The sequence below is a fragment of the Mus musculus genome, chromosome 14, assembly GCF_000001635.26.
Source record: "Mus musculus strain C57BL/6J chromosome 14, GRCm38.p6 C57BL/6J".
NCBI lineage: Eukaryota > Metazoa > Chordata > Mammalia > Rodentia > Muridae > Mus > Mus musculus.
Genome location: NC_000080.6, coordinates 57,867,823 through 57,895,049, shown reverse-complemented (window position 1 = coordinate 57,895,049; position 27,227 = coordinate 57,867,823). Strand labels below are relative to the sequence as shown.

Here is a 27,227-nt window from a genome sequence, read left to right as displayed (position 1 = left end):
ACCCAGGTGGCACTGGTTCACAATAAATACTCCCCTTTTTTTTTTTTTAAAGATTTATTTATTTATTATATGTAAGTACACTGTAGCTGTCTTCAGACACTCCAGAAGAAGGAGTCAGATCTTGTTACGGATGGTTGTGAGCCACCATGTGGTTGCTGGGATTTGAACTCCTGACCTTCAGAAGAGCAGTCGGGTGCTCTTACCCACCGAGCCATCTCACCAGCCCTAAATACTCCCTTTAAGAACCTTCCAAGGTAGGAGGCAGGATGGTTAATTTCACATTCAAGATTATGTTGTAACTGAGGAGTGCCTTCCTAGAGATAAGAGGAGGCCCTAACCTTCCAGTAGTTAGGAATTTAGCCTTTATTGGAAAGAATCATTATGCCTGTACTAGTTAGGGCAAAGTCACTGGAGTAGCGTTCATCCTTAAGCCAAACTAAGAGAGAAAGGCTGGAAAGTGAAACGCAGGGTGGCAATGAATGGGGATCTTGCAGTGACACAGCCTGTGAGTCAAATAATGCCAAGGACTGTTGGCCACAGCCACAGGGGAAAGAGCAAAGAGGAATTCTTTCTGAACAGTTAGGTGGGGCAGATTCCATCTTTAACCCAGCACACAGGAGGGTGAGACAGGGAGATTGTCAGGCTAAGGACACCCTGGACTATGTCCTGAGTTCCTGTCTCAAAACAATAATAAAATACAAGTAAAAAAGAGTTCTTACTAGCCCTTTCCAAGAGAATGTAGGCCTCTCTTAACACTTTGGCTTAGAGTGTTTTGCTTCCAGAATCTAGAGAATTAATTTCTGTTGTTTTAAGCCTCTAAGCCTCTAGCTCAGAGGTTCTCAACTGTGGGTCTTAACTCCTTTGGCAAACCTCTATCTCTAAAAATATTTACCTTATGATTCATAATGGCAGGAAAATTTCAGTTATGAACTAGCAACAAAAATAATTCTATGTTTGGGGGGTCACCATAACATAAGAAACTGTTAAAAGGTCACAGTGTTAGGAAGGTTGAGACCCATTTCCTGGGCTTGTGATCTGTTATGCTCTTGTAGCCAATGTTATATGTAGGGAGTAAATTAAATCCTGAATGAATGTATGTTGTTGACATGGGTGCAGCCATGTCAAAGACCAATGCTTCAGCCCCATGGGACTGGCAAAGCCTCCTCTGGTTAGAATGAAAATGTTGGTTATGACTAAAAAGTGTCCACTGTCATTTCCACCACTCTCCTAGGATGCTGAGGGCCTGAAGACACCACTATGGAGATTAGCTAAACCTGTCTTGCTCAGCTGTATGCAATAGCCCTCTTTTCTCTTCACCTATATGCAATAACCGGCCTCTTTGTTCCACTGTATATAGTAAGCAAGCTGAGTTTCCAGAGTGTTGTGGAAGGAACGGCCTTCATTTCATATATCTGAATGCTTGGTCATTAGCCAGTGGCACTGCTTGAGAGGGATTGGATGTGGCCTTGGAATGGGTGTGGCCTTATTGGAGGAAGTGTGTCTCACTGGGGGAAGACTTAAAGGTTTCAGTGGTCCAAGCCAGGCCCAGTGGCTTTCTCAATTCCTGCTGCCTGCTGATGAGATGCAGAACTCTTAGCTCCTTCTCCAGCAACATGTCTGTCTGCCTGCCTCCATGCTCCCTGATACGCTGATAATGGACTAAATAAACCTCTGAAACTGTAAGACAACCACAGTAAATGCTTTCCTTAATAAGATTTGCTGAGGTCTTGGTATCTCTTCATAACAGTAGAACATTGACTAAGACACAGGGTCCATCAGAGAGCCCAGACCACCCAGTCTTAGCTCTTCTGTGTATGTCCTTTCTTTGTTCCCTTGGTGACCCATTAGGTCAATCCCTGGAACAGTGAGACTCAGAAGTTATAATGAAGTGACACATGAGAAGTTGCATCTGTTTTACATAGAGGCAGTGAAGGGTGTAAATTTTAGCATAGTTATAAAATTATATAGTTTTATAGTCTTATCTATATAAATAGAAAGATGGCCAGAGGAAAGCGGCTTCATTTCCCACATGCCAGTCATAGCCCTCAGACAGCATTTGGTTGTATTGTTTTGTTTTTCCAGACTTGGTTTCTTTGTGCAGCCCTGGCTGTCCTGGAACTCACTCTGTAGGCCAGACTGGCCTTGAACTCAGAGATCCACCTGCCTCTGGCTCCCACGTGCTGGAGTTAAAGGCTTGCGCCACCACCTGGCAAGACAGCAATATTTTTGTCTTCTTAAAATTTGCTTTTTTTACTTCTTCACTTTACATCCCACTCACTGATCTCCCCCCCCGGCCCCCCCCTCCCCCCCGTCACCCATCCCACAATCCCCTATTGCCCCTCCCTTCTGAGGGGCTAGGGCCCCCCTGTATGTCCCCCACCCTCTCTGGTACATCAAGAGATAGCATTCTTTTTTAAATCTTTAATTTTTTTTTTTTACAGTCCAGTCATTAGCCCCTTCCTGGTCCATCTTCTGACAATTCCGCATCCCATTCCTCCTCCCCCTCCTCCCCTCTCCTGCCTCCAAGAGGATGTCCCCACCCACCCCTCCAGACCTCCCCATTCCCTGGGGTCTCAAGTCTCTCACTGCTGTTTATGTAAAAGACAAAGAAAGGGGGCAGAGAAGGACAGAAAGAAAAGAAACGAGGGAAGAGGCCGGCCAGGGAGCATGTGGAAAGAAAGGGGGGAAGAGACAGCATTCTTTTTTTTTTTTTTTTTTTTCCTGGTTTTTTGAGACAGGGTTTCTCTGTGTAGCCCTGGCTGTCCTGGAACTCACTCTGTAGACCAGGCTGGCCTCAAACTCAGAAATCACTGAGTGCTGGGACTAAAGGTATGTGCTACCACTGCCCAGCTGAGACAGCATTCTTTTTTTTTTTTTTTAAAGATTTATTTTTATTTATATGAATACACTGTAGCTATCTTCAGACACACCAGAAGAGGGCATTGGATCCCATTACAGATGGTTGTGAGCCACCATGTGGTTGCTGGGAATTGAACTCAGGACCTTTGGAAGAGGAGTCAGTGCTCTTAACCACTGAGCCACCTCTCCAGCCCCTGAGACAGCATTCTTAATACTAGTTTTTCTGTCAGTCCTAATTCTGTCAAAACCACCCACCACCCACACACACCTCACTGGGAACTGAACCTATCACCACACATGAGTTTTATGTGGTCTTCCACTGGGCTCCATCCTTAGCCTCCAGATTCCATGTTGTATCTTAATTCTTTGAGACAGTTTTTCTGGGAAAATAGCTGAATTTTACCCACCTTAGTGCCCTAGAGTTGGGTCAATTTTGCCACTAATATGTAGTCAAAAATTTGAAGTCAGAATATGTTTGCTTTTTTTTTTTTTTTTTTTTCTCTAGACAGGGTTTCTCTGTGTAGCTCTGGGTGTCCTGGAACTCACTTTGTAGACCAGGCTGGCCTTGAACTTAGAAATCTACCTGCCTCTCTCTCCCAAGTGCTGGTATTAAAGGTGTGCACTTCTGGGTCCTAATGTCATCTTTAGGGCATGTTGCAATTTTCTTATTGTATACATGTTACTTTAATGTAACAGTAGTGTATGGTGACTAAATATTAATACTCATTTTACTAAGTCTTTATCATACTATAATAGCAGTTACCTTCTTCTTGGAGACTTTAGTAAATAGTCTGTTTTAGCTGACCTCAAACTCACAGAGTTCCACTGTCCTCTTCCTCCTGAGTGTGTGGAATTAAAGGCATGTGCCACTATGCCCAGGGCCAAAACCCAAACCAACCCAAACCAAACTTAAAAACTTTTCATTTGTCCTCAGACAACCCCTGGGCCACACATCCTCATGAGCAGTGGTCCATGCACATCCGCACATAGAATGTAAATAAATGAATGTACTGTGTTTTAAAAGAATGTATGAAATTATTCCTAATGATTGTACATTATGATGTTTCACAGCAAGGCTTCTAGATTCTAAGATTGCAGTCATTACTTAGCAATCTCCAGCTGTAAATATTTGAAAATCCCACTCCAGGAAAGGGCTGTTTCTATATTCTGCTTTCATGGTGTAACCTTAAATGTGGACTCCAAATCAAACTGACCTGTTGTATATGGCTTCCACCTTAAATCTCAGGCTCCTACCAATTCAAACAAAACATGGTGGAGAGAGCGATACGTGGACCAAATTATCCCAGGGGATTCTTCATTGGAGACACATTATAGTCACAGGAGTCTTATATTTAAGTATATATAATATTTTTCTTGCTTGCACGCTTGAGTGATGCACAGCCTTATGTAATAGGGAACCCGACTTGTATGGGTCCTGAAAGACCTAGGGGAAGAGTGTTATACAGAGTGCCACCCAAGGCACACAGGGCAGCTAAGAATTCATTCCTCTCCCCTTGCGCATCCCCATCCCTCTCGTCACCCAGTCCTAGATGGCCTCCTACACATCCTTAGCACTCTCCTCTCTTTTCCACCAAGGCACCCCCAAATCCCATGGGCGGGCCTGAGCAGAAGCCCCGCCCCAACTTCAGGCCCCGCCTCCTTCGGCCGGGTAGCCCCACCCCCTACGGGGATTGCCAGGCGCGGGACTAGGGGCGGAGCGGCAGGATGCGGGGCAGGGGCGGACCCGGTCCAGGCGCCGGGAGGGGCGGAGTTGCAGCGTCGCCCTTCACAGCTCGCAGCGGGATGAGAGGCGGGCCCGGAGGCGGGCCCGAGGGCGGGGTCAGGGGCGGACCCGGGCCAGGCGCAGGGAGGGGCGGAGTTGTGGCGTCGCCCTTCGCCACTGCTTGCGGCGGCGGAGCCTCGGGGGCGGGGAAGCTGGCGACAGGGCCGCTGGGGTCTTGTGGTCCTACAGAATCGTGGGCAGCGGGACCCGGCAGTCAGCAGAGGAACATGGCGCCCTGGACACTCTGGCGCTGCTGCCAACGCGTGGTGGGCTGGGTTCCGGTGCTCTTCATCACCTTTGTGGTCGTCTGGTCCTACTACGCGTACGTGGTGGAGCTGTGCGTGAGTGAGTACGGGAGGCGCGGGCGGCGGGCCGGGCCGCGGGTGGCAGGCCGAGGCCTCGGCGCCGCGTTCTGATTCCGCGGGGCGGCCTGCGCTTCCCCAGCCCGTGGGTTCCACGTCCGAGGGTTCCGGCCCGCGCTTCTCCGGCGGTGGGGGCCCCTGTCCGTGGGTTTCTGCCCACGGCTCGCTGCTCGAGGGGTCCCGAGTTCGGGCCTGCGCGCCGCCCACGCTCCAAGCTTCCGGGTGGCTGCAGTCGCCTTGGGGCTCCCACCCTTCTGTGACGGAATGCTCACAAAGGCCTTTCCTTTTGAACTAGAGAACCCCTTCTGAGACGGCTTGTGAGGTCAGTTTGGCTAAAACACACGCACACACGCACAAAGAAATCTTTTCCTCCCAGATTGTTGCTCCCCAAACTGCGCGAGAAGAAGCGCGTAAGCTGAAAGCAGCCTGGGGGCCTGGGAGGGAGGTGTGTCTCCCGGGTCTGCAGTGTGGGCTCAGCCCCTGGTCTGAGCTGTATTTGACCCTTTTTAATATTCATCTGGGGGTCTCAGTGCTGGATTTACACAAAATGTTGTTTTGAGGCACAAGGAATTGAACAAGAGAGGTGCAAGCTCAATGACTTTTTTTTTTTGCCTGTTTACTTTGTAGGTTTGTATTGCTTATACCTTTAGTTTTAGGGCTTTGGTTTAGTTTTACTTTTGCTATTTTTCTTATTTAATTTTTTTTACCGTATGGTTCTTACCTGATTTCCTGGGATAAAGGAATAGCGTTGCATTATACTTACATGACTTAGCCGATTGGTTCATTGTCATTAACACCCTAGGCCATTACTATGTCAGTGATACTAAATAATTGCCTGTAAGCTTTGAGTGTGCGTTCTATACCTACTGGCTCTTTACTGTGTTCGTCTCCCGTCAGCATTATTAAATAAAACCCTAAGAAAAAGCAGTCCCTTGGTTTCCCAGAAGTGATGTGGTTTTAATTTTCAGACAGAGCCCTCGGTTATCTGAAGGACAGATTTTCTTTGGGGAAAAACATACGGGGTAAATACAAGAATGAAAAAAAAAAAAAATCGGGCTGGTGAGATGGCTCAGCGGGTAAGGGAACTGATTGCTCTTTCGAAGGTCCTGAGTTCAAATCCCAGCAACCACATGGTGGCTCACAACCACCCATAAAGAGATCTGACACCCTCTTTTGGTTCGTCTGAAGTCAGCTACGGTGAACTTACGTATAATAATAAATAAATCACTCAAAAATGGTAGAGCCTAGACCTCAATTGTGGCTTTGGATTTGGCGAGCTCCAAACCAAGTACTTGTTTAAAAACTCAAGTTCTGTTCATAGAAGACCCTGAAGTAGCTGAGCTTCTGCAGGTTTTTATTTTTACAGATTTTTTTTTTTTTTGAGACAGGGTTTCTCTGTATAGCCCTGGTTGTCCTGGAACTCACTTTGTAGACCAGGCTGGCCTTGAACTCAGAAATCCGCCTGCCTCTGCCTCCCGAGTGCTGGGATTAAAGGCGTGCGCCACCACACCCGGCTCTGCAGGTTTTTAAATGGCAGCATCCTTAAGAAAATGACTTTGCTACTTAGAACATTTGATTTAGAAGAAACAGTGTACACCTGCCCTCTTGCTCTTGGGAGGCTGAGGTCCAGGCTAGCCTGGCCTTCAGTGTCTCAGAATAAAACAGCTGGGGCTTTCATCCCAGCACTAGGAATACAAAAGCAGGGGCAGACATATCTATTGAGTTTGAGGCCAGCCTCTTATGCATAGTGAATTCTAGGACAAACAGAGCCATGTAGAGAGACCCTGTCTCAAAACAACACTGTGTGTGTGTGTGTGTGTGTGTGTGTGTGATATACAAGGGTGCACACAGGCCAAGGCTCACTTGAGGAGGTTGGAGGATAACTTTGTGGAGTCAGTTTCTTCCTTCCACGGTAATGTAGGTTCCTAAGACTGAACTCAGGTCAAGTCTGCATGCTAGTTGCTTTACCTGCTGAGCCCTGTCAGTGGCCTAAACAGAACAGTATTTTTTAGAACAGTTATCTCTACAGCTGGGCTCTGAGTAATTTAATTATGGAATACCTTCCCAAATAGTAAATTTGTTGCATATAATAATTTAGACTCCTCTTTTTGAATACCAAAATGTTTGCTAAAATTATTAAATTAGAATTGACTCTATTTAAATGTTTTTATTGTTTTAATTTTGAGACTGGGCCTCTCAGTGTAGTCCTGGCTGTCCTGGAACTTGCTTTGTAGACCAGGCTGGCCTCGAACTCAGAGATTCGAAAGCCTCTGTTGGGATCAAGGGCATGCCCTCCCTCTATCCCACCCTCAACCCCTCACACCACTTCCCCTTATAGTTTTGGAGTTAAAGTTGCTGAAGGAACATTAAACATGTGAATTAGATTCAGATTATACAGCTTAACTTGAAAATAATTTTTATTCAAAAATACCCACTGTGAGGTTAAAAAGTTCAATAAATTTTTAATTATGTCAGTCTCTCATTTTTACATTTCCTACATGTGTGTGTGTGTGCATGTCTCTGGAGTCAGACTTCTGGGAGTCGGTTCTTGGATTCTACTCTGTGGGTTGGGAGTGGTTGAACTTGGGTCATCAGGCTTGGCCGTAAGCCCCTGGACCCAGAGTGTGTCTACGAATAAACGGAAAGGAATATGAATAGAGAACTGCAGTGTGTCAGTGGCGGAGAGGGAGCGAGCGTTTCCTTTACCCTCCTCTTTCCCTTAGTGTCCCAGCAGGGGTTTGTCTGTGGATGTAGGAAGTGAGACTCTGAGCTGTGTGGAAGGAACTTACTGAGCATAGAATTGACTAGGAAGTGATTCAACTAAGCTGCTGTCTTTCAGATCGTGATAAGAGAAGAACCAAAATAATACTGGTTTTAGATTGGGATTCCCTTTTAATTTTTTTTTTTCCTTTCCAAAGCTAATATTTGAGAATGCTAATTAGACATGCTTTGTTTGCTTGCTTGCCATGCTGGGTTGAAACCCAGAGCCTTCCATGAGCTAAGGTAGGCTCTCTACCACTGAGGGCATCCCTAGCTACTATGGCTCTCTTCACAGGTTTCCAGCATTTACCAGGACACTTCTGTCAGTCATTGTGAGCTGTAGGAGTAGTATATGGTCTTGGGCAAGTATATTATAGAGGTGATATAAGCAGCCCTTTTATTTCACTTCTAAGGAAACCTTTTAAAGAGCTGTGTGGTTTCTCCAAGGAGGGAGTGAACTTCCAAGTAGAGATTTAGGAAGAGGGACTGTAATTTCTGAGCTTATATCCGTGTCTTTCATAACATTGCCACATTTATAATGAGGCAAGATAACTGTCACAGGGCCTGGGAGATGGCCCAGGAGTTAAGAGCATTTGCCGTTCTTGTAGAGGACCTGGGTTTGGTTTAGTTTTGTTACCTTTTGACCCAGGTTCACTATGTAGTCCAGGCTGGCCTGGAACTCACAGAGATCCTCCTGCCTCTGCCTCCTGAGTGCTGGAATTAAAGGTGTGCACCAGTTCAGTGTTTTTGTTTTTAAAGTGGTATTTTTCTCTTTTTTGTTTTGTTTGTTTGTTTGTTTGTATTTCTTTTTTTGTTTTGTTTTTTGTTTTTGTAAGTACAGGAACACTTTTCACTCAGCTTTGATAGTTTTCTCTCAGCTAGATTTAAAAAAAAAGATTATATTGCAAAAATGTGCCAATTTTGTTATTATTAAACTGCTGATAGTGTCAGGATTATATGTGCTGTCTAAGAGAAGGAGCCCCCACATCATTATGATGTACAGTTTAAAGATGGTTAACACTTCATGCTCTTCCTGTAAACCAGGAAGCAGTGTAGACTTGGGTGTTCCTGAGCAGAGGAGGACTGCCCACGTTTACATATTGAAATAAGAGGTTAAGAATAACAGCGACTACATTTCAGGATAGATTTCTGTAAGGTAGAAAGCCAGATCTTGAAAATTAACATTTTAAAACAAAAAAATTTGTAATAGTTGGCCTTTTTTTTTTTTCTTTTTCTTTTTTCTTTTGGTTTTCAGGTTTCTCTGTGTAGCCCTGGCTGTCCTGGAACTCACTCTCTAGACCAGGCTGGCCTCAAACTCAGAAATCCACCTGCCTCTGTTTCCCAAGTGCTGGGATTAAAGGTGTGCGCCACCACCGCCTGGCATGGTTGGCCTTTTTAAACATTTTGATACAAGAGCCTGATTTTGTAGTCCAGGGTGACCTCAAACTCACTGTAGCCCCCCTGCTTCCTCCTAAGTGCTCGGATTGTTTACTTGTGTCCCCATGCTCAGCCTGTATTTTGATTTTTCAAGGAATAACTGATATGTTTCCTATAAGTATTTAAAAACTCTTGTTGACTATGCTGGATAGTTCTATGTCAACTTGACACAACTTTAAAGAGAAGGGAACCTTAATAAAAATGCCTTCAGAAGATCGTGCTGTGGGCAAGCCTGTAGGGCATTTTCTTAATTTGTGACTGTTAGGGGAGGGCCCAGCCCATTGTGGGTGGTGCCATCCCTGGGTTGGTGGTCCTGGGCTGAGCAAGCCATGAGGAGCAAGCCAGTAAGTATCTTTTTTTTTTTTTTTTTTGGTGTTTTTGAGACAGGGTTTCTCTGTGTAGTCCTGGCTGTCCTGGAACTCACTTTGTAGACCAGGGTGGCCTCGAACTCAGAAATCCGCCTGTCCACGCCTCCTGAGTGCTGGGATTAAAGGCATGCGCCACCATGCCCGGCGCCGCCAGTAAGTATCTTCCTGCATAGCATGTGTATCAGCTCATGCGTCCAGGCTTCTGCCCTGTTTGAGTTTTAATCCTGACTTTTCTGGATTATGATGTAGAAATGTAGCCAGATAAACCCTTTCCTCACCAAGTTCCTTTTGGTCATGGTGTTTCGGCACAGTAACAGAAACTTTGAGACAATGAGCATAATAAATTTCATCTATACATACTATACTCTTTGTTTTTGTTTTGTGACAGTCTCTCACTATCTAGCTCTGGCTATCTTAGAAGTCTTTATATAAACCAGGCTGGTCTTGAGTTCACAAGAGATCCACTTGGCTCTACCTCATCAAGGTGGTAACATCAAAGATGTGTAGGAGTCTTTTGTATCTTGCCCTTATACGATTCCTTTGCCAGCCCCCAGGTAGCTAGATTGCATCTTTTTTTTTTTCCCCCGAGACAGGGTTTCTCTGTGTAGCCCTGGCTCTCCTGGAACTCACTTTGTAGACCAGGCTGGCCTCAAACTCAGAAATCTGCCTGCCTCTGCTTCCCGAGTGCTGGGATTAAAGGCATGCGCCACCACGCCCGGCTCGATTGCATCTTTTTAAGTCAAAATCAGGCTTATTAAATCTCTGCTTCACAGTCCCCGATAGTTTTCCAGTTTGCTCAGTGAGTTCAGCTGTTTGCATGGCCTACCGCCCTGACTTTGTTTTTTATGCTTCAATTAAATAGTCTACTGTCCGTTCAGGCACAGTCACCTGAGCCCATTCTGCCTCCTGTCCTGCTGTAGCACTGCTTCTCTGCCTGTGACAGGTCTCTGTTTACATCATTGCTCAGTCACCCATGGAGGGCCCCCTGACTCTCCACACAACTGCTCCCTTGTCCAGACTTTTTTTTACCCCATGCCTCTTTTTCTTAGCAGCACGTATGTGTGTGACAGTTGTTTCTCAGCTGAGCACCACGGTTATTGCTGTATTTCTAGAGCCTAAAGTAGGGAAAAGTAAAACAGAACAAACTAGGACCAGGACAGGGCTGGTGATGGCTAGGCAAGACTTCTCAGCCATAGCCTCCGTTTTCTCAGACAGCGATACAGAGGAAGTCAGTGTCCCCTTTGGGTTCTTCGTCTCATCAATAAAAGAATTCAAGAATGGACTCAAATAGAACACAAAGTTTATTAATGTTTAAAAGAGAAACTACAGAGCGGGCAGGCTAGAAACCTCAGCATCTGCCTGAAGGAGGCAAATGGAGGGCAGACAACATGGCTGTGATAAAGGACCAGGAAGCTAAAACTGTTGAGGTAAAAGCCCAAACTTAAGGAAAGAAGGCTTAGGAAAAAGGTGGAAAGAAGAAAGGTTCCAGTTTTGTAGAGAAATCGAAAAAAGTTGGCAGACTTAAGAATCTGTCTGCCGGGCTGGTGAGATGGCTCAGCGGTTAAGAGCACCGACTGCTCTTCCAAAGGTCCTGAGTTCAAATCCCAGCAACCACATTGGTGGCTCACAACCATCTGTAACAAAAATCTGATGACCTCTTCTGGAATGTCTGAAGACAGCTACAGTGTACACACATATAATAAATAAATAAATAAATAAATAAATAAATAAATAAATCTTAAAAAAAAAGAATCTGCCTGCTACCTGTAAGTGTCTATATTAGACTCAGGGATTCTGGGAAAGAAATATCCAGTATCTCATTAAAGAACTGATTATTTCTTCTGTTTCTTGAGCATGACTAAAGTGTGAGTGGGGTGGGCCCTTAGCCAGCGACTGAACCAGCTCAGCTTGAATGTTAGGTCTCCGCCCAGGCCAAGATTCCATTTCTACTCTTAATAGCATAGCTTCAAGAAAGAAAGAAATACAGGTTCTTACTGTGTAGCCTGGCTAACCTGGAACTTATCTGTAGACCAACCTGGCGTTTTCAGCTCACAGAGATCCACCTGCCTCCATCTCCTGAGCAGTGGGATCAAGATTGTGTACTAACACACCCTGATCTTCAGCAGGTTCAAACTTTGCTTTTTCTTAGTTTTGTTAGGTATTTAAAACAGTATATATATTTTAATTATATATTCTAGTTAATGGGGAAGTATATTGGCAGTGGAACAGAATGTGGTATTTAGAAATAGACAATCCTTACAAAAATCTAGAATGTGGTAAAGGTAGTGCCTCAGATCATGGAGGAAAAGATGGGACAACTGGTAAGAGACCACAGTAAGAGAGAAGCAGACCCGTGCCTCACTGTTCCAGGGTTTGATTACACGTGGGTAAATCTCATTTTCCTTCCTGTGTTTCCCTTGATTATAATCTGTCTTGCTTCTGAGGCGCTGTAGTGGAAGCTAGGCCTAGTGCCTGCTTTGCAAGACTTGTTCCACTGGCCTTGTACTTTGACTAGTGAAGGATAAATGGAAAGAGTTCCCTGTGGCCTCACCCAGATTTGCTGCATGTTGTTTCTCCCTCACTGCTTCCTTTAGTCATCGTCTCCTGAGTGTTTGAGAGTAAGCTGTGCATGCCATTTGCCTTCACTGTAAATGTTAACATGTTTGCCAAAGCTTTTGTACATTTGTATTGTATTTGAGCATATACTCGTTTGTCCCCAGACAGTTCATTTCTGCTGTTATGTTTGAACCTTAAATGAGAGAAAACATTTGTCATTCTGTGTTAGCTAATTTGTATAATGTGATTATCTCCATTTCTGTAAACAGCATAACTTTGTTCTTTCTCCTGCTTCACCATCCAGTCAGGGTTACACATTAAAGATGGACATGGTAGTTCATGCCTGCAGTCTCAGCACTCAGGCAGAGACAGGATTGTGAGTTCAAGGCCAACTTCTGTGTAGTGGCTCAAGAGCTCTTTGAGTTGTGAGTTATGTAGTGAGTACAAGGCCAGTCTCTACTACATAGTGAGTTCCCATCTCATAGAACAAAGTTGGTTGTGAGGATGCATAAGAACCTTGGTTTGAGCCACAAATCTGCAAATAAAAAAGGGGGGACTCACAAATTATAGCTGTCCTTTAGTGCCTTTAGTGAAGTGTAACTGTGGCATTTTTAAAATCACAGGCATGCTGTGTAGGATGTCCTTCAGTTTGGTTTCCTTATGATTAGATAGAGTAGCCTGGAGCAGGAGTGCTACAGAAATGATGCTGTGTCACTTTTTAACTCTGTTCACCACTTGAGATGATGTGTGCCAGGTTTTTCATCTGTTAAAGGTGCAATTTTCCTTTTTGTCAGTGTTCTGGTAGGCTTGAATTCCACCGAGCAGATTTGCCTTCTAGGAAGGACTGCTCAGCTGTGGCAAGCGTGGCCAGCAGGCTACAGCCAAGCTCTTTCTGTGTGACTTGCCTCACCCAAGGTCACATCCTTCCTGGCACAGTCTGCCTGCAGTGAGAGAGCTGGAGCTGAGCTGCTCCCTGCAGAGTTCCCTGCTGTGTCACTGCAGAACCTCTGCTGTACTTACAGAGTGTTGTTCCCTTGGCTCTGTCCCACAGTACGTCACCTTTTTGTCCTGTTACATTCCCCAGAAAATAGGTGGCACCTCAGTACAGGGGAACGCCAGGGCCAAGAAGTGGGAGTGGGTGGGTGGAGGAGTGGGGGGGGGGGTATAGGGACTTTGGGATAGCATTGGAAATGTAAATGAGGAAAAATACCTGGTAATAGTAATAATAAAGTAAAGGCTGTTAAGGGCAGGCCTTGTTGGCTACATTTGTGACGGTTTGAGATCAGCTTGTAAAGTGCTTGCCTAGAGCGCATGTAACCCTGGGTTTGAGTCTTAGGACTCTAAACAGAATGTGGTAGTGCTTACCTCAAATTTCAGTATTTATCCTCAGCCATGCAGAGTGTTCAAAGTCAGCTTGGGCCACTGGAGAACCCTGTCTGAAAAACAGAAACTGTAGGCATCAGTTATAATTAAAAACATTAGTGTAGACTTCTGAGCTATTTTATCTTTAAAGTTGCTTATACAGGCTGGAGAGGTGGCTCAGTGGTTAAGAGCACTAACTTTCAGAGGTCCTGAGTTCAACTCCCAGCAACCACACCATGGCTCACAACTACCTGTAATAGGTTCTGATGCCCTCTTCTGGTATGTCTGAAAAGAGCTACAGTGCACTCATATAAATAAAATTAAAAAAAAAAAAAGTGCATACACAGGCCAGGCATGGTGGTACAGATCTTTAATCCCAGCACCTGGGAGGCAGAAGAAGGAAGATTTCTGAGTTCAAGGCCAGCCTGGTTTACACAGTGAGTTCCAGGACAATCTAGTCCTAGACTAGATAGACTGTTTTAAACAGGAACAAAAAAAAGTATACATAGTGGGCTGGAGAGGTGGCTCCCCACTTAGAGTACTGATGCTCTTCAGAGCCAGTTTGAAGCCACATGAATACAGCCAACCATGCACACTTCCAACCATGCACACTTCCAACCATGCACACTTCCAACCATGCACACTTCCAACTCCAGAAGATTTTGACTCCTGACCTCCAAAGACATGAGCTGTGCCTGTGGTCTATAGACATATTGCAAATACAGCACTCATACACAAAATAGTATTTTAAAGTACATAAACTGTAGAAGTTCATCACCAAGAGAAAAGGATGTGACCTGTTGACATACTAGACTGTCATTTACTAGAAAATTCCAATGACTTCTCAAAAAAAAGCCACTAGAACTAAACTGTGAATTTAGCAAGATAAGATAGAAGGTCAGTAAAACTTATTTGTATTTCTAGTGCTACTTTTTCTAATAACATCAAAAACAGAAGGTTAGGAATGAATCTAGCAAGTATACTGGTGGGATAGAAATCTAAAATGGAGATAGCATATTAATTGAATCTCAGATAGTAGTATGAAGATATCTGTTTTCCCCACATCGATTCATAAGATCAATATAAAACTAACCAAAACCAAGGAGAAAATACTGTTGTGTATGGATGTTTTGTCTGCATGTATGTTTATGCACCACATGCATGCAGTGCCAGGAGGGTGTCAAATCCCCTGGCACTGCAGTGATGGATGGTTATGAGCTGCCATGTGGATGCTGGGACCTGAACCCTTAGAAGAGCAGCCACTGCTCCTACCCTCTGAGCCATCAAGGAGGCGTTTTTTTTTTTTTTTTTAAAGATTTATTTATTTATTATATGTAAGTACACTGTAGCTGTCTTCAGACACACCAGAAGAGGGAGTCAGATCTTGTTACGGATGGTTGTGAGCCACCATGTGGTTGCTGGGATTTGAACTCTGGACCTTTGGAAGAGCAGTCGGGTGCTCTTACCCACTGAGCCATCTCACCAGCCCAAGGAGGCGTTTTTATTTTTTGCCTTCCTAGCCAGAAGGCTGGGAACGCACTGAGGGCAATTGTCTTCCTGAGTAGGTGTCTGATTTGGGTTGGCTGTTTCCCACCTCTTACCTGAACACTTGAAATTGGACTCAGCAAATTTGTAAAAGTAGCAAGATCATTTTATTCAAAGAGAAATAAGAGTGGTGCAGATTGTGATGGGGGTACATTGTCAGAACTGACACTAGACCACGTAACTGAATACTAAAGGGCCCTCTTACTTGGGCCTTCTGTTTATGGGGTTCAAGAGTTAATTGGTTACTGTGGGGCATGGTGAGGGTGTTCTCTGTTGTAGTGATGGGTCATTTTTCTGTATTTATGTCCTCTCCCATAATACATCTGAGATTTTAGTTGTATTCATACCTAATGTTAGATAAGCAATAAGATAGTAAATGGTGGATTGCCCTAGGGGTCATAGCATGTACCCAGACCAGTTCAGTCCAGACTGGCTCTTCAGTTATTCTTACTTAGATATATTAGGAATACATTTGAATAGAAACTAAGTTTGTTTAGTTTGAATGTGGGGAGGGTCAGTGATTGCTAGGTGTACTTTTAGGAGAGGAATGCACAGGTGAAGGAACTAGGCTGCAAAGTGCATTATTACAAAATGTTGTACATAACCCAAACCAAGTACACTCCTAGGCTAAATAACCTGGGTTTGCCTGCCTCATTATCCATTTGTTCCAGGAGATTTTTGACTCAGCTCTGTGTGTCATCAGCAGTGATGATGTGAATTCTGATTTGCATAAGAGTTTGTTATTGTATCTGGTCCTTTAGCTCTAACAGTCTAACTAACTTCTCCCTCTTCTGAAATGTGCTCTGAGCCTTAGCTGTAGAGTTGTGTTATGTATTAAAGGACGAGCACTCCATGGTTAGTTCTTCTCTGCATCTTGACCAATTGTGGCTTTCTGTAATTTCCATCTCTTAGATCCATTCATACATCATATACTCTTTTCCTAAATAGGTATGATCACTGTGCATCAGTTAAAAGGAGATTTGTACATGTGTGTGTAGGTCAGAAGTCACTCTTGGCTGTCTTCTCTCAGGAACTGTCCAACTTTGTTTATATTATGTCCTTTCTTCCCATCCAACCATGTCCAGCTGTGTCTACTTATTACACACACACACCCTACCCCATCGCAAATACCACTGATTAGGCTAGGTTGCCTGGCCACCCAGGGATCTGCTGTAACCATAGACTCAGAATTAGACTGCACGTGCTCACCTCCAGCACGCTGATGCTGGGGATTAAGCACATATCCCTGCATATTTGCAGCCAGTGCTTTACCAACTGAATCATCTTCCAGGCTCCAAGAAACTTATGTTGAACACAGTTTTTAGACAGAGGTTGGTAAGGTGTGCTGTAGTCTAATAAAGAGAATAGTCCTGTTTTGCTGTAAGATGAAGGAAAGCACTAAAGAGCTCTGTCAACACACCTGAAGTTTAAAGAGGTCTAAAAATTTTAAGTAATTATATTGTTAAAGGTTTATGAAAATGAAATTAAGATAAATATTCAACCTGAAATCAACTTCATGTGTAAAGTATGTTTATTTTAATTTTTTCTTCTGTTCTAGGTACTATTTCCAGAACAGGAGAGAAAGGTAAGACTCTTCATCTTAACTTCAAGTGGACTTCAGTTGTAGCCGTGTTCTTTTTAGTTAGTAGTGAATAAAGTGTTTTTGTTTTCCTAAAAGGGAATACTTATCTTAAAAGTAATTAAAAGGAGAGAGAACTCTGTTTCTTCCTGGTATACAGTATCTTAAATGGTTAGCATAGCCATGGTTTTGTAAGGCTCCTAGTACTTTACTCTGTGTAAATGCGTGCATTTTTGCCTTGTGTGTTCTTCAGAACTGTCTGTTTCAGCTCCAGTCGCAGTCTTCACTGGGTTGAGGGAGAGCTTTCATAATGCCTAAGTGCTACGAGTGGTTCCATTGTTCATGTGTGTGTTTAAAATAGCACATTACTAGTCACAGATACGTAACCAAATCACCAGACTTGAAATTTGTATTATTAGATCAAGGGAATAAAAGAGTTTATAATGAAGCCGGGTGTGGTGGCGCACGCCTTTAATCTCAGCACTTGGGAGGCAGAGGCAGGCGGGTTTCTGAGTTCGAGGCCAGCCTAGTCTACAAAGTGAGTTCCAGGACAGCCAGGGCTATACAGAGAAACCCTGTCTCAAAAAACCAAAAAAAAAAAAAAAAAAAAAGTTTATAATGGCCAATCAAATAACACCTAGAGGGAAAGATCTTTTCTAAAAAGACTTTCACTAGCATTAAAGAAAACTTTAGGAGTATCATTGAAGTAAACTTTCAAAAATAAATTAGATTTTAACATGCAAAAATCCAGAAGATTTTAAAACAGCTGAACAGTTAACACTTATTAACATTGATTTATTTTATTTTCTCTTTGGTTTTTCAAAACAAGGTTTCTCTGTGTAGTCCTGGCTGTTTTGGAACTTATAGATCTGCCTGCCTCTGCTTTCCCAGTGCTGGGATTACAGGTCAGCACCAGCACCACCCAGCTTAATATTTATTCTTATTACCAGAAATAGTCATGCCTGATTATTTAAAGTTGCTCTTAAGTCTAATTTTCAGCAATAGAAGAACCATAGATTTGGTCTTGGTAGTCCTGTCTTCAACTCATAATTATTTTATGTATGTTGATAGTATAGATACAAAATGCAGAGAATTTCTGAAGATTTTGCTTTGTATATTTTAAGGCCGGGTCTTTTGTATAGTTCAGGCTTCCCAGAACTTGCTTTGTGTCTTGAACTTGAGATCGACCTGCCTTTGCCTTCAAATGGTAACGTTACAGACAAAGCTGAGTCTCCACATGCCAGTGTCATAGGCATATACCATCTGCTCAGCCTTGACATTATTTTTCAAAGTTCTCATATGTATTGATATTCTTGAGGGTTTTTTTTTCTCAATTTATGTATTTATTGTGTATAAGTACACTGTAGCTGTCTTCAGACACACCAGAAGAGGGCGTGAGATCTCATTGCAGACGGTTGTGAGCCTCCATGTGGTTGCTGGGATTTGTGTTCATGGACGGTAGAAATTTCCTAAGGGAAATGTAAAGTAAATGTTAGAACTGTTCAAGATGTGGCTAACCAGTTTATCTTTGAAATTGTTTAGCAAATGCTGTTTCTTCAGGTTTTAAAAATTACAGCATTCCAAATCTAGTCAAATTGTTGGAGACATAGCACAGTGGATCACACTAGAAAAGCCACTGGATTCTTTCCAGTGTCGTTGAGTAAAACTTGGTCACTTGGAGGGACAAAATATAGCTAGTTTCAAATCACTACCACCCTGAGAGTTCTTAGTGTCTGTGTATTGATGTTCTCTTTCTGTAAAAAGTTTCTGTAGGATTTTGAAGTAATCATGCATTTTACTACATGTTAGTCATGTGAAAGGTGAAGTTACTTTGTAGTACATAGTTAATTTTGTTAAAAAATTAACAGTTGAACAGTTTATGTTAGTCTTAGTTGTCAGTAATTAAGTTTAAAGGACTTTGGTGTTATCGTATGCCTTACAGCTGTATAGTTGTGTGTAGATGAAGAATGCTGGCTTGATGTGGGCAGAAGTGAATATGGGGTGAAAGAGAAAGAGAAGGACCCAAATTCATTCCCAAAGAAAACACAATGAAGCAGTGTTTTTTGAGCCCACTGGGTAGACTGAGATTTGGCCTGGCAGGAATGATCAGCACAGAGAAATGCAGCTTGCTGAAGCCCCAGTTTTTAGTATGGATAACAATATTAGTGGAAGTGAAAAGAAAAGAAAGAGCATTTGAAATGTAGAGGAAGCCGTGATTTGTGTTCTATTTTGAATTCAAATCCTAGTTCAGAAGTAGAGATGACTAGTTAAATGCTGGCTGGAAAACTGGAGGAAAACATAATTTCGGTGGAGTGAAGACATAAATGAAGGACTTTAGATTTTTATCAAGCAGTTGTGAATTTCAATTCTGGCCTTAAGATTTCATACAAGTGACATTAAGTAAGAATGAATTTTCTAAGCCTCCTTGTTCACACTCATAAGGTTAGAAAGCAAGCATGTCATCTGCTCAGGCTTTCCATAGGAAAAGGAGCTGAGGCCAGATGTGACTCATGTAACTAGACCCTAGTTACGTAGATACATTGGGGTTTTGCATTTCTTTTTTATTTTTTAAAGATTAATTAGTTAATTAATTTACTTATTTATTATATCTAACTACACTGTAGCTGTCTTCAGATGCACCAGAAGAGGGCGTCAGATCTCATTATGGATGTTTGTGAGCCACCATGTGGTTGCTGGGATTTGAACTCAGGAACTTCAGAAGAGCAGTCGGTGCTCTTACCCACTGAGACATCTCTCCAGCCCAGTGTTTTGCATTTATGAATTTGTCATTTTTAAGTATCTGACTTATTTGAAATGAGGGCTGTAATTGAAGTCTAAGCAAGTGTGAGTACAGAAGAGTGGCCTGTAAAAAGTAAGCTCTGGGGAAGGAGAGGACTTTTGTGGAAGAAATGGCATTTAATCTGACTTTAAAAATGAGTGGAAGTTCAAATTTATCTTCAGAGTGTATATATGGAACACTTCACACCAAAAAGAGTTCATCCCTAGTCCGTGGTTCTCGATTCTTATAAAAGCCAATTCTACTTGTTTCAAATAGAAAGACTATAGAACACAACACAAGGTTAATACCATATCAGCGAGTTGATAGTTGGAGTCCCATGTGTCAAATGTGACCCTAATCTCCTTGGGAAAGATTAGAGCAGAAACTCATGGTAGAAACTTTTTCGTTTCTTATGTTGATTCTAACCTAGACAGAAATTGAGTTATTCAAGTTTCATTATTTTTGGTGATAATAAAAACATTATCTGGGCGTGGTGGCGCACGCCTTTAGTCCCAGCACTGGGGAGGCAGAGGCAGGTGGATTTCTGAGTTCGAGGCCAGCCTGGTCTACAAAGTGAGTTCCAGGACAGCCAGGGAAACCCTGTCTCAAAAAAACCAAACAAAAAAACAAAAACAAAAACAAAAAAAAACCCAAAAAAACAAAAGAACATTTTAACTTTCTATTTCCAATTCCCCCTGGTTCATAGCGATGTGTCCTTTTAAGTAATTTAAAAGTTATTAAAAAATAACATTTAAGTTACAATAATGGCCAGTTATAGGCACACATGTGTTGCACTAACACTCTAGCTGTCCTCACGTAGAAGCAGAGGTAGGAGAGTCATGAATTCCAGGCCACCTTGGACTACATAGTAAGTTCAAGGCCAGCGTGTCAAAAAACTTCAAGAATTCAAACTCAGGGCTGGAGAGATGGCTCAGTGGTTAAGAGCCCTGACTTGCTCTTCCAGAGGTCGTGAGTTCAAATTCCAGCAACCACATGGTAGTTCATAACCATCTGTAATGGGATCCAATGCCCTCTTCTGGTGTGTCTGAGGACAGCTATGGTGTACTTATAATAAATAAGTCTTTAAAAATTCAAACCCGTGTACTTATAATAAATAAATAAATCTTAAAAAAAAATTCAAACCCAACTGGGCATGGTGACACACACACTGCACCAGACCTCAGAAGGTGTTCAAAGATGTTTTTTTGTTTGTTTTTGTTTTTTTCGAGACAGGGTTTCTCTGTGTAGCCCTGGCTGTCCTGGAACTCACTTTGTAGACCAGGCTGGCCTCGAACTCAGAAATCCGCCTGCCTCTGCCTCCCAAGTGCTGGGATTAAAGGCGTGCTCCACCACGCCCGGCTTCAAAGATGTTTTTATCTGAGATCCTCAGCAGCTGAATGTAATCAAGTCTCACCAAATGTAGCTTTTACCCATAAACTTATGGTTTATAAGTAAATTTTATTTTATAACCTCATGCTCTGAAATGCAAATACTGAGTATTTCTTAATATCTTCTTAATGTTATATAATAAAGAAGTTTATATATTTGATATTTAAATAAAAGTTTTTATTAAATCAGATCTCATGACCCAAGTACTGTTTAATGTAATGCATTTTTCTTTTCCCCTGAACTCAATGAAATATTGTTTGTTTTTATTTACCAGGAAAGACCGTTGTTTACCTTGTGGCTTTCCATCTGTTCTTTGTTATGTTTGTATGGTCTTATTGGATGACAATATTCACGTCTCCTGCTAGCCCTTCCAAAGAGGTAAACTGTCAAATGCTTTCACTGGTTATGGAATGATACTCCCTTGTCTTACTATGTTAAAACCTTGCATGAAACACTTGTTCTCTTTCCATTTGTAAAATTCCTTGGTAATGTGACTGTGAGTCATTGGCTTGTTCTCAGCACAATCTAGTGACAGTGGAGGAAGTGTCTACTTATACTAATAGTTTCTGGCATGCTGAATTTTCTTAAACACTAAGTAAAAATTTTTAGGGTCAGAATTCAGTTAGGTAAGTAGAGCTGGTTCTTAGAAACTCAGCATATTTTCTCAGCCATGAACATATGTGCTGTATCTAAAGGATGTGTCGCTGTGGAAAACAGTTATTCAAGGTTCATCTTGCTGTGACTGCATTTCTCTGTTTGGAGGATATATAGGTAAGAGTAATATAGGCAAACATTTAGAAATGTGCAGTAGATTTTGCAACTGAAAACCTCTCTTGCCTTGACACAAATGAATTCTTCCCTCCCTGAAATCTAGTATAGCAAGGTGATCAAATTCTTCTGTAGGCTGGGCATAATGGTGGCACATTCCTATCAATACAGCTTTCAACAGGAGGATTGCAAATTCAAAGCCATCTTTGGATATAGTGAGACCTCAAACAAACAGCATGTACATCCACAAGCATGCGCACACACACACACACACACACACACACACACACATACATTAGAGTTAAGACTGTTTGAGTTTGATTTTTCTTTTTCTCTCTCTTCAACACATTAATTCTGAGCATCAGTTTTCTTGTTAGAAAATCATTCCTGTCTCTGTGGGATACATGTGAGGACTGACTTTTTTTTTAACATATTCCTGCTTCAGGATTAATAGTCAAATATTATGATAGTAATATTGTTTTCCTTCATGTTAATGTTTCAAAATTTGTTAAAAATTATAGACCATATAGTTTAACATACCAACTTTCACTTCATATTTTCAAAGACAATCTATATATAAAAAAATAAAAGTCCTAAGTGTACATTTGATAAGATTTACAAACTAGGCCAGATGTCCTAGATGGAGTTACTGTTGTTGTAATGAAACACCATGACCAAAGCAACTCAGGGAAGAAAGAGTTTATTTGGTTTACACTTCCATATTACTGTTCATAGAAGGAAGTCAGGACAGGAACTCAGCAGGGCAGGAACCTGGAGGCAGGAGCTGATGCAGAGGCCATGGAGGGGAGCCGCTTGCTTACTTGCTTCTCCTCATGACTTGCTCAGCCTGCTTTTTTTACAGAACTCAGGACCCACCAGCCCAGGGATGGCATTACCCACAATGGGCTGGGCCCTCCCATCAATCACTAGTTAAGAACAATTCCTGCAGCCAGATCTTAGGGAGACATTTTTCTCAATTGAGTTTCTCTTCTTTCAGATAACTCTGCTTGTGTTAAGTTGACATAAGAATAGCTAGCGCGTGATGGGTTGTGCTGTAGGATGTTATCCTTTAAGCCCAGCTTTGAGGTACAGAGGCAGGTGGATCTCTGAAGCCAGCCTGGTCTACATAGCAACTTCCAGAGCAGTTGAGCTACTTAATAGAAAGACCATGCCTCAAAAAACAAACAAAAGATTTCACTAAAATTAAATACCTATGTTAACAATCATCTATGCCATTTGAGGGAACAGAATCTTCCCAGCCCTGCATCAGCCTTAGATGTGCACCTAATGATTGGAGAGAAAATAATTCCATATCTTCCCAGCCCTCTCACAGGAAATCTTTCCTCTGCTTTCCTGGTATATAGACTCATAAGTGCTTGTGTGTCTGGCTCAGCTTTAACATTCTAATTGTAGGGTTCATCTATGTTGTTGTAGGCCATTTTCACTATTATTGTTCTGTTGTAGTAGATAACATTGTGTTTCCTGGGCCTGTTGTTTAGGGTGGTTACAGGTAAGGCTGTGTTATTTCCCTTAGGATTGGAAGGCTGCATAAGCTATTGTCTACTTTTACTTTTGGATGCCTGAGTGAGAAGTAAACCATAAATCAAACCTACTGGTTTCTGAGATGTGTTCTTAAAGCATTTGGTAATAATTAGTCCTTAAAGTTATGTTACCAACTTCTGTCTATTTCATCATCTTTTATATTTAAAAAGACCAAATTAACCAGTTCTTAGTAGTGATGACTTGAAAATATAGCACATGGCAGGACATGGTAGTTCACGCCTTTAATCCCAGCACTTGGGAGGCAGAGGCAGGAGGATTTCTGAGTTCTAGGCCAGCCTGGTCTACAGAGTGAGTTCCAGGACAGCCAGGACTACACAGAGAAACCCTGTCTCAAAAAACCAAAAAAAAAAAAAAAAAAGGCAAAACCTAAATTTTTCAGGGGAGTAAAGTTATAAAAACTGGAATTATTTTCTTTCCAATCATTAGGTGCACAGTAAGTAACTGTCTTGCTTCTGATCTGCTGGGTTTAAAGATTAAACAGGAAAATCAGATAGACCTGGTCTTTAGAGTCAGGTGTTAAGTAAGCATGTGGCAGAAAGATTATAATACATTTAGAAAATTGAAGTAACATTCGAAAAAGAGTGATATGGCCTAGCAGAACTGGGTAAAATTACTGTGGGGAGGAAAAACTCCTGTTAGGTGGTGTCCACAGTGTTCTCCTTAGGACTTGGAGTCCTGCTGAGATGTTTGTAAGTCTCCTTCCTCCTGGGCTTCCTGCAGGGAAAATATTTGTTGTTTCCTCTAGTATCCCCATTGTATAAATCAGGCCTGTTTCTGTACAATAGGCAAATGGATTAAAAACCTGAAAGAATGATGAAAGGGTGACTACAGATGAGGATAGCTGGTCGACATTATTCCATCTCCTCAAGAAAGATGGCTGCCTGCTTTCTTTTCTTGTTTTGTTTCTGTAATAATGGTTTTGAGACAGTGCTTTTCTCTGTAACCCAAGGGGCCTTACATTCAAGGTAGACTTCTACCACAGTCTGCCAAGTGCTGGGCTGTAAGCATGAGCCCTATGCCCAGCAAAATATGTTGTCCTTTCTAAAAGGAAAATTGGGCCCACCATTTTCTGGTTGGAAGTGTATAGAGATTGCCAGTCTACTGCATGATAAGAGATGATGTTCACTCACATGGTAACTAACACACCAACCTTACTATGTGAGCCAGCATGCGATTTTATTACCTTTATTGCCTTTGAAAGGTAGCTCTATTCCAGCACCAGGCTATTTTCACACCCTATTGTTTCTCATTGTCCCCTTTGCCAATATTCTTTTTCCTTTGCCTTTCTGGAAAACTCCCTTTTATTTTTAGGGTATACCCTTTTTTATGGTAAATATCCCCCATTATGGTATCTACCACCACCACCTCCATCTCCAAGAATCTTTCTTGAAATCACTATTTTTATCTTACCTTAAAATAAAGATTAAGATAAATCAAGAAAAAATGTTGACGGTTTTATATATGTATATAATGTATTTTGATCATACTCGCTGCCCCCCTTATCTTCTTCCCCAAACCTCTAAACTCTTTTTTTTTTCTGTGTGTGTATGCATGACTCTGTGTGTGTGTGTGCATGTGTGTGTGTGTATGTATGTGTGTGTGTGTGCGTGTGTGTGCGTGCGTGCGTGTGTGTGCGTGCGTGTGTGTGTATGTGTGTGTGCGTGTGTGTGTGTGCATGCGCGCGCGTGTGTGTATGTGCATGTGTGTGCGTGTGTGTGTGCGCGCGTGTGTGTATGTGTGTGTATGTGTGTGTGTGTTTCTGTGCGTGCGTGTGTGTGTTTGTGTGTGTGTGTGTGTGTGTGTGTGTATGTGTGTGTATGTGTATGTGAAAGAGACAGAGAGATTGAGATTATGCCTCACTGAGTTGGATTAGGATGATCTTCCTGAACATGGATATGTGTTATTTACTGGAGCATGAGCAACTTACCTGTAGCCACACCACTGAAGAAAAATGAATCTCCCATCCCTGGTAGCCATTATGTACCATCTCCTCAACTAGGGTAGGGCCTTAGGAGCTTTTTGCCTGTCTGTAATGGGATGTTGACGCAGTCCTGCACAGATAACCGTGAGCCCATGAGTAACAGTGGCCATCTCATGTCCAGTGTTTCTTCATCCTGTCCTTCATTTGTACATTCTTTCTGCCCCCACAGCCTCCACTATGCTTCCTGGGCCTCGGAAGGGATGATGGAGATGTGTTTAGGGCTGACCTGTCAGTAGTCACGTATTCTTAGTGCTTTGTCCAATTATAAGTCTCTGCATTAACCATCAGCCACTGCAAACAAGCTTCTGACCAATGCTGAGAGTGCAGCTCTACTGTATGGGTAAAGACATAAGTATTTATAAGGCAGTTTGGCACCATGTCATCCGTTTGGCAAAACAACAGTAATAGCGGTGGTGTATGTTGTCATCACTGCTCTGCCTGTTAGCCATGCACATTTATCTAGACTTACTACTAGGAATGGATTCCCTCTGTGGAGTGGGCATCAGATCTGTCAGCCATGCAGTTACTGCACCAGTGGACACACCTGGCCTGGCAGGTGCAGACATTTTAGTGCACAAAGTCCTCTGCTGGGAAATCTTTTATCTATCTACCAGCAACCTGATAGCTCCTGTAACTCTATTGCACTGGTTTTTATTTTATAATTCTTTGTTTTGAAGGCAGGATTTCTTTTTATTCATCTTTAGATCTGTGCCATTTGAAACAGTGCTTAGCTGTTGGTTATTTTTATTTTATGTGTATGAGTGTTATACTGCAGGCATGAATGTGCACTGTACATATGTGTGGTGTTGGTGAAGGATTAGGTTGGTGAAGACAGTCGTAAGCTGGTGTGCTGGTTCTGGGAACCAAACTCAGATCCTTTGCAGTGACAGTAGATGTTCTTAATCACCTGCTCAACCGTGGGCCTTGATGTCTTACTGCTGCTGTTTTCATTTGGGAGACCGATTTTTTGTGTAGCTCTGGCTGCTCTGAATTTGCTCTATAGCTCAGGCTACCCTCAACTCAGAGATCTGCCTGTCTCTGCCTCCTGAGTGTTAAAGGTGTGTCCTCGTTGCTATGGCTGGCTTAAATGGTATTTAATACATGTTTATGGTTAGATTCTGAGTGAGCTTGTAGTCTGGCAACACAGGCAACTGGGTCAAGAGGAATGCTTGAATGCAGGAGTTTGAGATGACCCTGAGCAACATAGCATAACTACCCCATTAAAACAATAATGATGTAAAACATCTATTCTTAGTTATTTTGCTGCTGGGGATTGAACCCAGGACTTTGTGCATGCTAAATTCATGCAGAACCAACCTTGATTCATTTACATATTTAAGTGGAATTTTTTGAACATTGGATTTAAGCTAATAAAGGCATCTCTTAGTTTAATTTACATTACAGTCAGTAGTATTGAACATTGTATATTATGGTATCTGAAAGTTTGCATTGACCAAAATTCTTAAGAAAAATTAGTGATGATGGGTAAAAGTGCAGTCGAGCTGAGGTCTGGAATCCTGACGCAGGCTAGATGGGTCAGTCCAGAGGAACTGCAGATACTTGGTCAGAGGCTCTGCAGTGTAATTAGTGAACATCATACCATGAGATTTTACTTCTCTTCCTGAAAGTATCAAGTCTATGAGGCATAGGAAAGTTTGTGAAGACGTTCACCATAAGTAAAACTGTATACGTTTTCTCTGACTGCTCTTTCTGTTCAAGTCATGCTATATAACCTAGGAAGATGTTCTTAATTCTTAGTACACTGTCTTGTTGAGGTTTGGCAAGCAGTGACAGCAGTAGTAAAAAGCTGGAGTAGTCACCTTAGCGGTCGCTAGAAAAAGATTCCAGAGACTACAGACTGTCTTTGCCAGTAATGTGTAATATGAAAATTTCCTCATCTCTTACAGTCATGGTTTCCTGAGCCCAAGCTGTTGTCTTATTTATAACAGTATGTATAGTCCATTCTTAGCAGTGATAGGGCAGTTCCCTGTTTGAGTTAGCATAGATCAAAGTGTTCCTTATGTGGGACTATGGGAAATTCTAGCTAATGAGTCCTTGATTTTTTTAAAAAGAAGGGTCACTATTGTTAAAATCTGAAACATTTTTTTAAAAAGTCTAAGTTATTCTTAGTTTTAA

The 27,227-nt window shown here is 42.3% G+C and overlaps 1 protein-coding gene across 13 annotated transcripts in view; it reads left to right on the top strand.

Moving 5' to 3' along the window:
- The first annotated feature begins 4,218 nt into the window (after positions 1–4,218).
- Positions 4,219–27,227, top strand: part of Zdhhc20 (zinc finger, DHHC domain containing 20) — a 58,130-nt gene continuing 35,121 nt past the window's right edge. For 10 of the 13 annotated variants that reach the window (XR_001781166.2, XR_003950907.1, XR_001781165.2 and 7 more), the window contains exons 1-3: positions 4,219–4,987; positions 16,591–16,617; positions 21,054–21,157. Coding sequence is in view for 8 of the 13 variants with exons in the window: in XM_030248090.1 (XP_030103950.1) it covers positions 4,585–4,987; positions 16,591–16,617; positions 21,054–21,157 (534 nt within the window). In the remaining 5 variants the exon portion in view is untranslated. The remainder of the gene's footprint in view (positions 4,988–16,590; positions 16,618–21,053; positions 21,158–27,227) is intronic. The other 3 variants (NM_001360098.1, NM_029492.5, NM_001360097.1) reach the window with 1 other exon arrangement.